Genomic DNA, 13,640 nt, shown 5'->3' on the forward strand with positions numbered 1-13,640 from the left:
GACGTATACCATAAATATTCACGACTTCTTTGTGTCCCCAAATGCAAATAGAAAGTCTTTTTGATATCGGGGCTGAACTGGAGGACACTCTCGACCAGTCCTTGTGTATCCTAATGAATTATTCATAAGATCTTTGTGTTCCTATCCTGTATACACCTGGATAATGGCTGACTGGCTACGCACTAAGCCGTCCGTACTGAACCCATTGTGAAAGCGATGACTAGTGAAAGACAGTCTGTCCTCGTCCTCAAGGTGACGTCATCGTGTAACCGCCTCTGACTGTATCATGCGTAGCAATGTATTGGTACCGCCTCGTCAAACGCTAAACCTACAGGTGGACGTCGTAAAAGCAGTATTGTTCTGCGAGGAGGAAATCAAGAAAGCGAACAATTATAAACACTTCTCATGATGACCATTTCTTCCTCCATGACAGGGGATAAACGCTGAAACATCAAAAAGTGAGTTTAAATGCAGCATAGTCTGATCGATAAACTAATATCAGAAGTCAATTGTGGTGTGTGCGTATGTAACTGTTGCTGGAGTGGTACACGTTTTGACAATGAAAATGGCTTCTCGTTGGCTTTACGTTGCTGTATTGATCACAACTCTTGGCCGTTTACCGTTAATTACAGCACAGTTGTTTATGGTTGAACCGAGGGATGCTGAAATTATGCTAAACGACAGCGTGACGATGCGGTGTACGATAACACACCAGCCTGATGCCACTGTGTTCTGGTCCACCCCCGGTGCTTCGACTCTCATCGGGACCACCACTCCTCAGGAACAGCTGGAGGGTCGATTCTCCATAGTTAACGGCCAGAGCGGGGAGAATAACCTGGTGATAAATAAAGTTCTTCCGCGGGATAGCGGTCCTTATGTCTGTATCGTCATTATAGCCAAGGGTTTCGAAACAACTCGGTTCGAATCTGAAACTGGAACTTTAAGGGTTGTTCAAGTACCAGAGAGTGGGGATACAGTGTGCTGGACGGAACAAGGGAGAATGGCCAGTGTTGGGGACCCCATATCCCTAAAATGTGCCTCGAGCGACCCCACCGTGGGCTTGACGTGGTATGTTGGGGACGTGGATCTGAGTTCTTCTCCCGTGAATATTTCCCCAAGAGGGACAGGGATTGAGACCGAATTCCTCGCCCAGTCCCAGACCAATTTGAAGACTTACACATGCCAGCCGAATAGTGGAGACTACACCCCATGCTCTGTGACTCTAGAGGTGCAGCATCCACCAGTTGTGCTCATTGAGGAAGAAGGAGTTATCGAGACCGGACTTGATGCCAGATTCAAGTGTATGGCTACGGGAAACCCGGATAACTTTGCCTTTATCTGGCACTACAACGGCTACCAGGTTGGATTCGAAGAACATTCTAGGTTCAACAGGGCTAGACTTGAATCCAGCGGCTCTGTTCTGGTGCTACCTGGTTTGGAAGATGCTGATAACAATGTGACGCTACAGTGCGAAGCTATTAATGCTCTGGGTTCTGAGACAGCGACGCATGTGATAAACGCACGGGCCGGTAAGACTCTGGCGCAGGTCATCGGTCCGATCATCTTGGGCATCATCCTCGGACTTGTGCTCATCGTCTTGTTCCTGTACTTCCTCTGGTGGCGAAGACAGCGTATCAAAGTCGAGGAAATCACCAAGAAGAACAAGAGTGTGAAGAGGAGCGACTCCCGACGCACCGAGGTGCCTACGGTTGACACGGGCATCGTCTACACACAGACCGTGGGTGGATTCGGCAGTCGATACGGGAAGAAAAACGCGTCCAACGGCGACCTGGCACGCTCGGGACTCGATCTGGAGTCTGTCGGCTACGGGCCGGATGTCACCAACATCCCTGCCTACAGGACAACGGCTAAAGAGGAGAAAGAAGACGATGGGGCACTGAGGCCGATTCCAAGAAAGAAGAGCACTTCGTCTCTATCATCAATGGCGGCAACCAACCATCCATCTTCATCAACAACTGCGGACGATGTCAGTCTCATCAGCCCAAAGGACGAGTCGTCGGCTTTCACCTACCATGTCAACCCACACTTCGAGGACTATCGCTTCCCTCCAATCGAGAGCCAATCCGAAAACGATTTTGGTTCGGACGAGAAGAAGGAAAAACTGCAAAATCGCAATATCGAACCCGAAACCCACGACACAAACTTCCATAGCGGTGATGATGATAATATTATTAGCACTGAGTTGTAAAAAGAAAATAATACACATTTTTTTTGCTTGCCACTATTATAGATGCGAGCTTTTTAAGTTGAATTTAACTAAAATGTTTTAACAAGAATTTGGTCAAAGGGTGAACAGATTTGCTGAAAATTTAAAAACCGTGTGTCAAAGTAATGTTTCATTTACCATACATTGACATGAAAATGTCAGACAAAGCAGGGTGTCCATAAACCACAAAGACGCCCATCTGGATAACACTAGGCCTATGAGTTCACTGCAAGGGAAGTTACAGCAGTGTACAGTACTTTTAAAATGGCTGCCGAGTAAAAATAAACTATTCTGGGGGAAAAGGTTTAGATGTATGGATAGCTTGTGGATTAAACTTTCATACTACACGAAAAAGTCAGAATATAATTCATGATTGGGTAAGCACCGCTCACTTTTGTAAACGGCATGAAAATTAGGTTGCGCAGTATTTAGGCTTCCAATGTGTGAGAGGTAAGTCTTTTGGAGCTTACAAAATTCACTCCAAGATGTCGGCTACTTATTCTTCAGTGAGCAGTGCTCACCCAAGCGTGAATTAGTTTCGGATTTTTTTTTTAATCATTATGAAAATTGAACATAAATTATAAGTTAATCATACATCTAAATCTTTTCTCCAAAAATCATATATTTTCTATTCGGCAGCCATTTCAAAAGTGTATTTTTTTTTAACACACGGTATACAACTTAAAACACACGTTTAAAAACAAGGGTAAAAGTTTGACATGGTATTTGTATTTTCGGCCCCAGGTTTTGGTTAAATCCTATTAAAAGAAAAAGAGGCAAGCACCAAAGCTGAATTACATCGCTTTTAATTACTTCACTTTTTGGCTCTAAAGTATAAGAAAGACCATTTTTGTCACGAAATATAATATAAAAACACAATGTACAAAAGATATTATTAAAGGAAATCAATAGACTTTTTTTAATGAAAAAAAAATGTTACTTAAAAAACAGTAAAAGTTGAAGAAATTACGCATGTATAAAGGCAGATAGTTGATCGTTGTTTTAATGCATGTAGAATTAGAAGTCATAATGCAAATACAATTAATCTGCAGTAAGTTGTTTTTGTAATTTTTGTTTGTTTAGTTAATTCAAAATTCAAACTGAAAGATGGCAAGAAATTCTCAATTTGCATAACCATTTTTAGCACGTGTATATATATAGCCTACTCAAATATATAACAAGTTTTTGTATTTTGAAATTGTACTTTTAACAACAATAATATGACCCATACTAAAAATTGCTTGAAATTTATATTGCTGGAAATCGAGGCATTGCCCATCCGGATTCGGTCAAAAGGGTGTGAAAATTCGCTGGAAATTTAAATACTCGGTGTCAAAATTGTTCTTTTACAAAACATTTACAAAATGACAGTTAAAAACAGGGTGTCCAAACTTCATGTAAAATACATATTTAATGTTAATGGTAGCAGGGTAGCCAAAAAAGACACGCATATCGCCCCTTTGGCTTATTCTGAAAACTGAGTGAAAAATAGTGGCCCGAGTTGCCGCCCGAGCAGACAGAATAATCCAGTTTCACTTAAACTGTTTTTAAAATACTTTATCACAACTCAGTGAACGTTATCATCACATGCGCCATCTTGGATGTAAGGGTCCTAAATTACATGCAGATTATAATTTGAGAGTAATGTTTTCTATTCAAACCACTTTCAAGTTCATAAATAACCGGACTGTATGTTTGGGGGCGACCCATTACTCATAATGCTGTGTGTTTCCATAAATGGAAGACGTAGATAAATGTTTCAATTCGTATAGTTTTATCAATTGTTCAAACTCTTGTTGCGTCTAAACCTTACTAAATAGGATGATTCATTTAAGTACTAGTAGATATAAATTTAAATATGTTGGTTTTAATTTCTGCTCTTCCAAACATGCAAACTGCATACTTCATTTCATTGTTACTTTTCTGTTAACCAATGTTATCATAGCTCAGTGCGCATCAACGGTCCCACAGCCGCCATCTTTGATTATACGTACGTGAGCCTAAATCACAATGCAGACTAAAAATGAGTGGAATATTTTCCATTCAAATCACTTTCAAGTTCATGAATAACTGGAATGTGGGTTTGGGGGCGAGCAATTACTCACTGTGGGGTATTTCCAAAGAACTCCGGCCCTGTATAAATGCATTGTTGCGGGAAAACCCTTAAAGGCACGGGACACGTTTGGTAAATACTCGAAATAATAAGCATAAAAAATTACTTGGTAGCGAGCAATGGAGAGCTGTTGATAGTAAAAAGCATTGTGAGAAACTGATCTCTCTGAAGTAACGTAGTTTCTGAGAAAGGGGTACTTTCGCATGTCAATCTGAGAAAGACTTTAAAGCCAGTGGACACTATTGGTAAATGTCAAAGACCAGTCTTCTCAACATATATGCATAAAATAACAAACCTGTGAAAATTTGAGCTCAATCGGTCATCGCGAGATAACTATGAAAGAAAAAAACACCCTTGTCACACGAAGTTGTGTGCGTTTAGATGGTTGATTTCGAGACCACAAATTCTAAACCTGAGGTCTCGAAATCAAATTCGTGGAAAATTACTTCTTTCTCGAAAACTACTCCACTTCAGAGAGAGCCGTCTCTCACAATGTTTTATACTACCAACCTCTCCCCATTACTCGCTACCAAGTAAGGTTTTATGCTAATAATTATTTCGAGTAATTACCAATAGTGTCCACTGCCTTTAAGCCAGAGTTATTTTCTCAGGCATCTGAAAGCACATAAATGTGTGCAACAAGTGTGTTTTTCTTTCGTTATTCTTGTGCAACTTCGATGTTACCGATTGAGCCCAAAAGTTCACAGATTTGGTATTGTTTGCCTATGTTAGGATACACCAAATGATATGCTGGTCTTTGACAATTACCCAACGTGTACAGTGCCTTAAAAAGCCAGTGTACTGTGACAGCTTTGACGTCATTAATGTGAGAAAATGGTTATGTAAGAGCATAATATGCATTTCACTTTATCATTGATTTTTTTTTAAAGAATTTATTTGGCTGTAAATCTTATTGTGTTTAGTGTGCATGCAATCCAACACACAAACTGGAGAATAACAATCACCTAATAAGATTATAGGAAACTATACAGATTACTATAATTTGTCATGAAATCTGTGCACGTTATTAAAGGCAGTGGACACTATTGGTAATTACTCAAAATGATTATTCGCATGAAACCTTTCTTGGTGACAAGTTGTGGGGAGAGGTTGGTGGTATAAAACATTGTGAGAAACAGCTCCCTCTGAAGTGCCATAGTTTTGGAGAAAAAAGTAATTTTCCACGAATTTGATTTCGTGACCTCAAGTTTAGAACTTGAGGTCTCTAAATCAACCATCTAAACGCACACAACTTCGTGTGACAAGGGTGTTTTCTTCATTCATTATTATCTCGCACTTTTGATGACCAATTGAGTTCAAATTTTCACGGGTTTGTTATTTTATGCATATGTTGAGATACACCAACTGTGAAGGCTAGTCTTTGACAATTACCAATAGTGTCCAGTGCCTTTAAGTGTTTTTTTTTTATATCGATTGCAGCAAACGGTTGTTATTCGAGTTGTCTTCAAATACTATTTTCACGATTTCTGCAGGAGTTCAAATGGTTTGTCTGGGGCTTGGTATAATGGTATGCGTTTTACAAAAGTCAGCTTTGGGTCGAGATTAAACTTGTTTTTCTCGCTTGTTTACCATTTATATTTTTATCTAAAAAAAAATGTATATAACTTGCTCAACATAGGCTACTTCATATTTCAGCCTGAATTTTACAATCTTGCCCCTGCAGTGCTAGTGATCCACAATAATTTTGGTTTTGAAAAAAGTCGTCTAGTGTAATCTTTGAACAACAAAACATGTTAATGGGGGAGGGGGTATTTTAATCTTCAAATTTAGGCGAAGCAATAACATCAGACATTTTCCAACAAATTGTTTTTAAAAAATATTCTTAAATTGCAAAGCATCCTTACATTGCTTAAAACGTTCTTTCAATGAAGCTAAGTGTGTTTTTGTAAGTTTTCCAGCCAATCAAAACACAACATATTTTTATGTATCACTCATTTCGGTCAAGTTCGTTTTGGTTTTTTTCTTAGTTGAATTTCATTGGCATTCAACAGTCATAGGCCCCTAATGTATAAAACTCAAATTCAACATTTTAGCAATTCACAAGTGAGTTTTCAGATAGCACCTTTTTAAATTGTGTGCATTCCTTGCCTCAATTCTTATTTCTAAATGTAAAAAAAAATGTTTTAGACCTATTACAATGAAATTAGTGTTGGGTAAGGTTATTTAAAATTAGCATATAAAGTAATTTAATATTTTTGTAAGAATAAAATGTTATTTTAAGTTTGCACTAAAGTTTGTACCTGGACATGTATATGTACATTGCTAAAAGTTCTCAAAAAAGTGGTGGAATTTATTTTTTTAAGCAGTCAAACTTTCTTGTTACGTGTGAAGGTTTTTTTCCCCAAAAATTATATTTTGCGATCGCGATGGAGTGATTTTGCTGGAGAAACTAGGTGAGGCTTGGGGTTGGCCAAAGGCGTATCCAGACAATTTAATGGAGGACACTTTCTTCTTCTTTTTTTGTTTAATGGGGTTGGGATGCGTGGGCTGTTTTTATCTTATCGAACCATGCATTTGTGAGTTATTTTGTCGACCTCATTTAGGGGGCAAGAGGGCAATGGATGAGAGGGCAATGGGGCCAAGAGTTAAGAGCGCAAGAGTTCTGATGTGGGTCTCTGCCCCTACCCCTGTTGCACCCGGGGCCTGGTTATAGTTTTGAGACTGGGTGTGCCTTAAACATTGAAATTGAGCTGGTCTTAATGAAACGTATATTGATTGTATGATGTTTGTATATACGCGTTTGGTAATAATAAATCTGGGCAGATGTAAAACTTACAATTCAGTGAGTGTTGTTTTTTGAAGGTAAATATATGAACACTTTTTGAAGACATGGTACGCGCATGTTCGAACATGTTTTGGGGACAATTTAATTTGTCCACGAACGTTACTTTAACGTATGCACTCATATCACCTCGGATCAATCAAAACGCAGATATGGAAAGTTTACGTCACTGCACGGTTATCCATTGAGATCCTTTTACCAAATGAAATTGGTAGTTCTGTAAAAAAAAGTATAAAAAAAATACCTGGTCTTAATCTTTGCGGGTAAAGACAGGGGCACAGTCTACATGGGATCTAACCCATGACCCGGAATAAATAGAGTCCGTCCTCTCAAACTCGAATACCTCCGCGTAGGAAGCTCTACTCGTGTGCGCAAGACCACTAAAAATTGCAGCGAGTCAGCAGATCATAATCCAATGTTAATAATTCATGTTTAAAGGCACTGGACACTGTTGGTAAATACTTAAAATAATTGTAAGCATGACAACTTTCTTGACAAAGAGCAATTATTGAGAGCTGTTGATAAAACAAAACATGACTCTTTCTACAGAGCAGCGCACGTCCCGAGTATCGTGACAATAATATAATGCCATCGCGCCCTCTCGTGTCAAGGGTCTCAATTTAATTTCATTTTGGGGTCGGAATAATTCCGCTCGATGACTCGTAAAAACAAAGTGAGCACTGTGACAATCGTCACCAGAATCTCAAAGTCACGTGGTTGAATACTCAATCAATGTAAGTGCTACAACGGCTCTTCTTCTACACGGCCGCCGTCTAGCAAAACTAAGACATGTCATGTGACGCGCTCTAAACCAATGAGCAGGCACAATACTTGCAAGGGGTGTTATAATTTGTGCTTTTAGATGCCTAATGATAGGCTTCAGGCCCGAGTCTTTAAATATTTGCTCGACAAATTGCTTGAGGTCTCGAAATCAACCATCTAAACGCACACAACCTCGTGTGACAAGGTTTTTTTCTTTCATTATTATCTCGCAACTTCGATGACCGATTGAGCTCAAATTTTCACAGGTTTGTTATTTTATGCATATGATCAGATACACCAACTGAGAAGTTGACAATTACCAATAGTATCCACTGTCTTTAAGGATGATACTGGTTGGTAACCATAACAACATCAACCCGAGCGTCAAACCCAATCAAAGAATATACAAACAAATATTTTGTTTGAGAAGTGTGACCGACACACCTCGAGGTATTTTGGTTGAAACTACGATTTCGTGGATGGAATGCTCCATTGACTTTACCGGTTGATTAGGTCATTATTAGATCTTGCTTGTATTAGCGTGAACCGTGGTAAAAAAGAACGAAGAAACAAGAATAGCAGGTATGATCATGCCAACAGAGTGTCCTGACTCTATGGTTGGTTTGTATGGTTAAGTGGTATCCATGCAGGAATATCCGGTGTAGATCGTGAACAAACAAAATGTGTATTTAATCTTACAAAACATTTGTTTTTTTCTTCTTTGTGAATGAAAACAACTTTCAAGAATTAGCTCATATACACAAACGATTTACAGGCAAAGTATACCTTCGGGTTTTTGGAACCGTTTTTTTTGTGTTATCCTATACAAAATGTAAAAACAACATATAGGCCTATCTATATATATCTTACAAAACATTTTCTTCTTTGGAAATGAAAACAACTTTCAAAAATTAGCTCAAACAAGCCAGTCTTTACCTCTTCGTCATACACAGACGATAGGCAAAGTATACCTATGGTTTTTGAAACCGTTATTTTGTTTTTATCATATACAAAATATAAGAAAAACAAATCTCTATATCTTACAAAACATGTTCTTCTTTGGGAATGAACACAACTTTCAAGAATTAGCTAAATCAAGCCGGTTTTTACCTTTGCGTCATACACAAACGATTTAAAGGCAGTGTATTTGTTTAACCGTTCGATTGTTTTAATAATTGTATATGTATACAAGTAACATGTGGGAAAATTTTATTTCAAAAGGTGGTCACGTGTTTGAGATTTCGCCGTAAAAATCCGGAGCAAATTTAACTCACGAGCCTCGAAGTGTGACGTCAGATGTTCAGGTTAGTCGAGTTCGTACACCGCTGGGAACGAGGCTGTCGGTATGGGGATTTAATATTACCCACAGGCGTTTTGTTGTTCTGTTCATCAAAATTGCCAACCTCACAAACGTTCCTGGTGTTATTTTAAGGATACCCTTGTTTGAATCGATTAAGAAAAACAAATTTCCACATGGAAAAGCACTACGAGTGCAATAGGCCTAAGTGGCAATTTTGATGTAGGACTATACATAAAGAAATTGCTACCCGCAGAGAGCTGATCACGCACGTTAATATTGTGCAATGAACACAAAACCATCAAATTGCATTTGCTGTCAAGTTAATTATTAATCAGAAATGAGCAAACTTTAACACGAACGTCATATCACGATCCGTGCCTTAACCTATCCGCGTCGTTATTAAAAATGTAATGAGTCCTGACGGATGATGTATTTAAAAGGAACCACGTAAGGGGCGCGAAGGTTTCACTTTTGCTGGATTTAAAGTCAACTCGAGGTTGGACACAATCATTATTTCAAGTGAAGGTGTCAGGAACATTTTTGGGCGCATGTAATTTTACTACCAGCCTAATTGCTATTACAGGTATGTACTCGACACATTATTTTGTATGATAGTTTATTGCTTTATTTGCTATTGGTAGTTACTCAAAATAATTGTTAGAATAACAACTTACTTGGTAACGAGCAATGATGAGCTGTTGATATTAACGTCTTCCTCTGAAGTAACGTAGTTTTTGAGAAAGAAGTAATTTCTCACTAAAATATTTGAATCGAATTCGAAACCTCAGCTTGGGTCTCGAATTCAACCATCTGAAAGCACATAACTTGTGCGACAAGGGTGTTTTTTTCTTCCATTACTCTCTCGCAATTTCGACGACCATTTGAGTTAAAAATGTCACAGGTGTGTTCTTTTATGCATAGTTGAGATACACCAAATGATGCATGTTGAGATACACCAAATGAGAAGACTTGACTTTGACAAACCAAATGACTGCCTCTAACGGCGCCGGCGTACATTGGATTAAAAACTGCTCGGGCTATGGTAAACACCGCCCCTTCACTTTTGCCCTATGGGCTACTAAAAACTGTGCAACCTACCTGTTTAAAATGCTTATTTCTTCATTCACAGATGTGATTAATACATGTTTTAAATGTGTTTATTTACTTTTGAGTGTTTGAGTGTAACTTTATTTGCCTATTATCCGGTTGTGATTGCTAAAAACGGGGATATTACTAAAAACTTCCTGAGGGCAAGTAAAAACCCAGCCCGGTTGGCTACTTAACAAAAAGCTTAAGAGCAAGGCCTGCTTAAAACACTAGGCCCTGTTTTCCTCTTGCGCAGAAGGACCCCACCCCTCCCACCTAAAATCCTGTGAAGAGTTCCCGAGACTCCCTCCACTTACGAAACGAAGACTATGGTATACACCATAATCGAGCACCAAAAGTACTTGCATGACTAAAGGTCGTGGCCGAGCGGTTAAGAGCACCGAATTCAAACTCTGGTGTTTCTGATCAGCAGTGTGAGTTCGAATCCCCCGTGACACAGCCGTGACACTTTTGTCCCTAAGCAAGACACTTAACCATTGCTTCGTCCTTCGGATGGGACGTAAAGCCTTTGGTCCAATGTGTTTTGTAAACGCATGTAAAAGAACCCATTGCACTTATCGAAAAGAGAAGGGGTTCGCCCTTGTGTTTCTGGCTGTGGCTGCTTAATGCACCGTAGCATCTTGTAAACCCTTATAAGGTGCTACATAATTCGGTCTCAGAATTCATAACTTCAATAACCTATATTAATTTTTGTTTTTACCCATCTATTCAATAACCTATCTTCTGTATGTTTGTATATACTAAGCGCATTGAGTACCTTAACGATAATTCTCAAATTGCATTGAATTTTATTTGTAAACACGAGTTATCTTGCCTCGTGTTTGAAAAGAGATACTGTACTATATTTACTTGTTTCTCTAAACAAACTAACGACAATTCCCAAAGTTCACTGGAGTGACTGGCTGGCTTATCTACTATTCCAGTACCAATATTAACAGGTCATTTTAATTTAAGGTAATTAATTACCAATTGACGTAACATATCTGGTTTGATTTATGGCATTTGGGGCTATTAGTGTAGGTACTCCACACATTACACCACTTCAATCAAACGGTACAATAAAAAAAGTACATGATCTCATACTTATCGGTGAGCCATCACTAAGCATTCTGAGTATTCTAGCCTTGGAGGGCTCATCTATGTTCTTGCGGCAATCAGTCGCCACTGAAGAGATGCTAAGCAACCACTACATGTACAGCCGTGTGAAATTATTGTCCATTGCGGCCCCAAACCGTCACTTCTTTGACGTCTTGAAAACAACATCACCGCGCACACTGCAGTTATAATTAACTATTGACATTAACATGAACTATAAAATAAGGTCAGTTTGTCAAAAGGTCTCATAACTACTGATGTCCTTGGAGACGACGTGGAATATTAAGATGGATTCAGAACTTTGTTTGCACTTCGTGACGCAGCAGTGACGAACCCTTATTATTTTGTTTAAAGGGTTTTGATACCTTTTGAATCAAGTTGTCACTGCCATGACATGAATCCCTACTCACTGTGATTGAAGATGTATAATGTTATAAAATTTACCTGTAGAAATTTCAGCTTCATTATTAGTTCGTAAGTTTTTGAGAGAAAAAAAGGTGGAAAAAAATCACAGAGCGATGTTTTCAGGGGAGTACTGGTATTAAACCAGTACTGGTAAATACGTTGAACACTTTGCTACACTAATTATTTGTTGTCTCTTGAGACGAGAATTATTTTCGTGACAATGTTTTACTAATTTCTCAAAAACTACATCACCTCAGCAAGTACTATTTTAAGGGAAGCTTTGTCATAATTAGCATCAAACCGTGTAAGTTTAATGTAAACTGTGGATATTGTGTTTTGTGTCATACAAAAAGATGTGTTGTATTGACGAAATTGTTTAAAGACTCTGGACACTATTGGTAATTGACAAAGACCAGTCTTCTCACTTGGTGTATCTTAACATATGCATGAATAACAAACCTGTGAAAATTTGAGCTTAATCGGTCATCGAAGTTGCGAAATCATAATGAAAGAAAAAAACACCCTTGTCACACAAAGTTGTGTGCTTTCAGATGCTTGATTTCGAGACCTCAAATTCTAAATCTGAGGTCTCGAAATCAAATTCGTGGAAAATTACTTCTTTGTCGCAAACTAAGTTACTTCAGAGGGAGCCGTTTCTCACAATGTTTTATACTATCAACCTCTCCCCATTACTCGACCATGTTAGGTTTTATGCTAATAATTACTTTGAGTAGTTACCAATAATATCAACTGCCTGTAAATAAGGTGTTGTACTGTTATATTTCTACAATATTTTGCATTATTATACAGGCCCTGAACCTTAGACCAGAGTGAGAAAAATCTTCTCACCAGAGGAAAAGTCTGCACACATCAAGGGCAAAGAACTTCGTGTGTTCATGAATGAAGTCAATGGCACCAAGACCAACACTGTGTGTCATTTTTATTGGTTGTGCACCATTGACAAGAGTGATTGATATCATTGTGTGTGCTTAGCGAGTTCCGCACGTACTGAGAGAGCTGATGAACTACCCCGTGTTAAGTCAATGGTGATCTACTGCTGATAGCAACACAAATTCGTGTTTCGCGCTCGAAGTGCTCTCGCCTTCAAAGTGCTCATATTGTCTTTAATCCCCGCGAAGTGGTAAAGTGCTTCAATATTGTCTTTGCGATCAACACGTTGAGTATTGGAGGGGAAATGATAAAACAAAGAGTGCCACAATTAACTAATTTCAAAGGAGTGTGATTTGGAGAAAAGCTAAACATTGACACATTCCGTTTGAAGCGTCTGGATGACATAAACACTGTGTCTGCAGCAGATCTACAGAGCAGATATAGACACGTAGGGGGGTTGGTGTTTGTGTGGATAAGTATCCAACATTACTTACAAAAGGAAGTTGCTGTCACAAAGAAAAGCACTGTGGTCCACGGTTGCTATCACAAAGAGTTAAACAAAGGAGGGTGCAGGATTGCAGGTGTTTACACACTCTTGCGTGTGCGGATGACAAATGAAACCAATCAGAACTGACAACTATAATTGAAGCACAATGAAGTTAATAGCTTGGTTTGCATAGAGCTTCAAAAGGTATAAGACATTCTACTTGATGCTGGCTTTAGTGTAACAACTAACAGTGTGGAAAAGCTGTCACGATTTTTGTATCTGTGAATCGCCATTCGCAAAGGCACTGGACCTATTTGGTTAATTAATAAGGAGGTCGCTATATACGCATCAGTCGTAGGTACGAGTTGTCTGAAAGGAGAATATTGCTGGAGACAATGGCTGAAAAGGTCTCGTATATTTGATGAATCTATCCAAGCTTCAAACAATACT

General features: G+C 38.8%; 1 protein-coding gene across 1 annotated transcript; it reads left to right on the plus strand.

The window, feature by feature from the left end:
- Positions 1 to 209: 209 nt before the first annotated feature.
- On the plus strand, positions 210 to 5,786 carry LOC139947259 (uncharacterized). Its single transcript, XM_071945148.1, has one exon. The coding sequence runs from the start codon at positions 560 to 562 to the stop codon at positions 2,207 to 2,209; it is 1,650 nt and encodes a 549-aa protein (XP_071801249.1). The 5' UTR covers positions 210 to 559; the 3' UTR covers positions 2,210 to 5,786.
- Positions 5,787 to 13,640: the final 7,854 nt, after the last annotated feature.

Source organism: Asterias amurensis, chromosome 14 (assembly GCF_032118995.1).
Source record: "Asterias amurensis chromosome 14, ASM3211899v1".
In the NCBI taxonomy this organism is placed as follows: domain Eukaryota; kingdom Metazoa; phylum Echinodermata; class Asteroidea; order Forcipulatida; family Asteriidae; genus Asterias; species Asterias amurensis.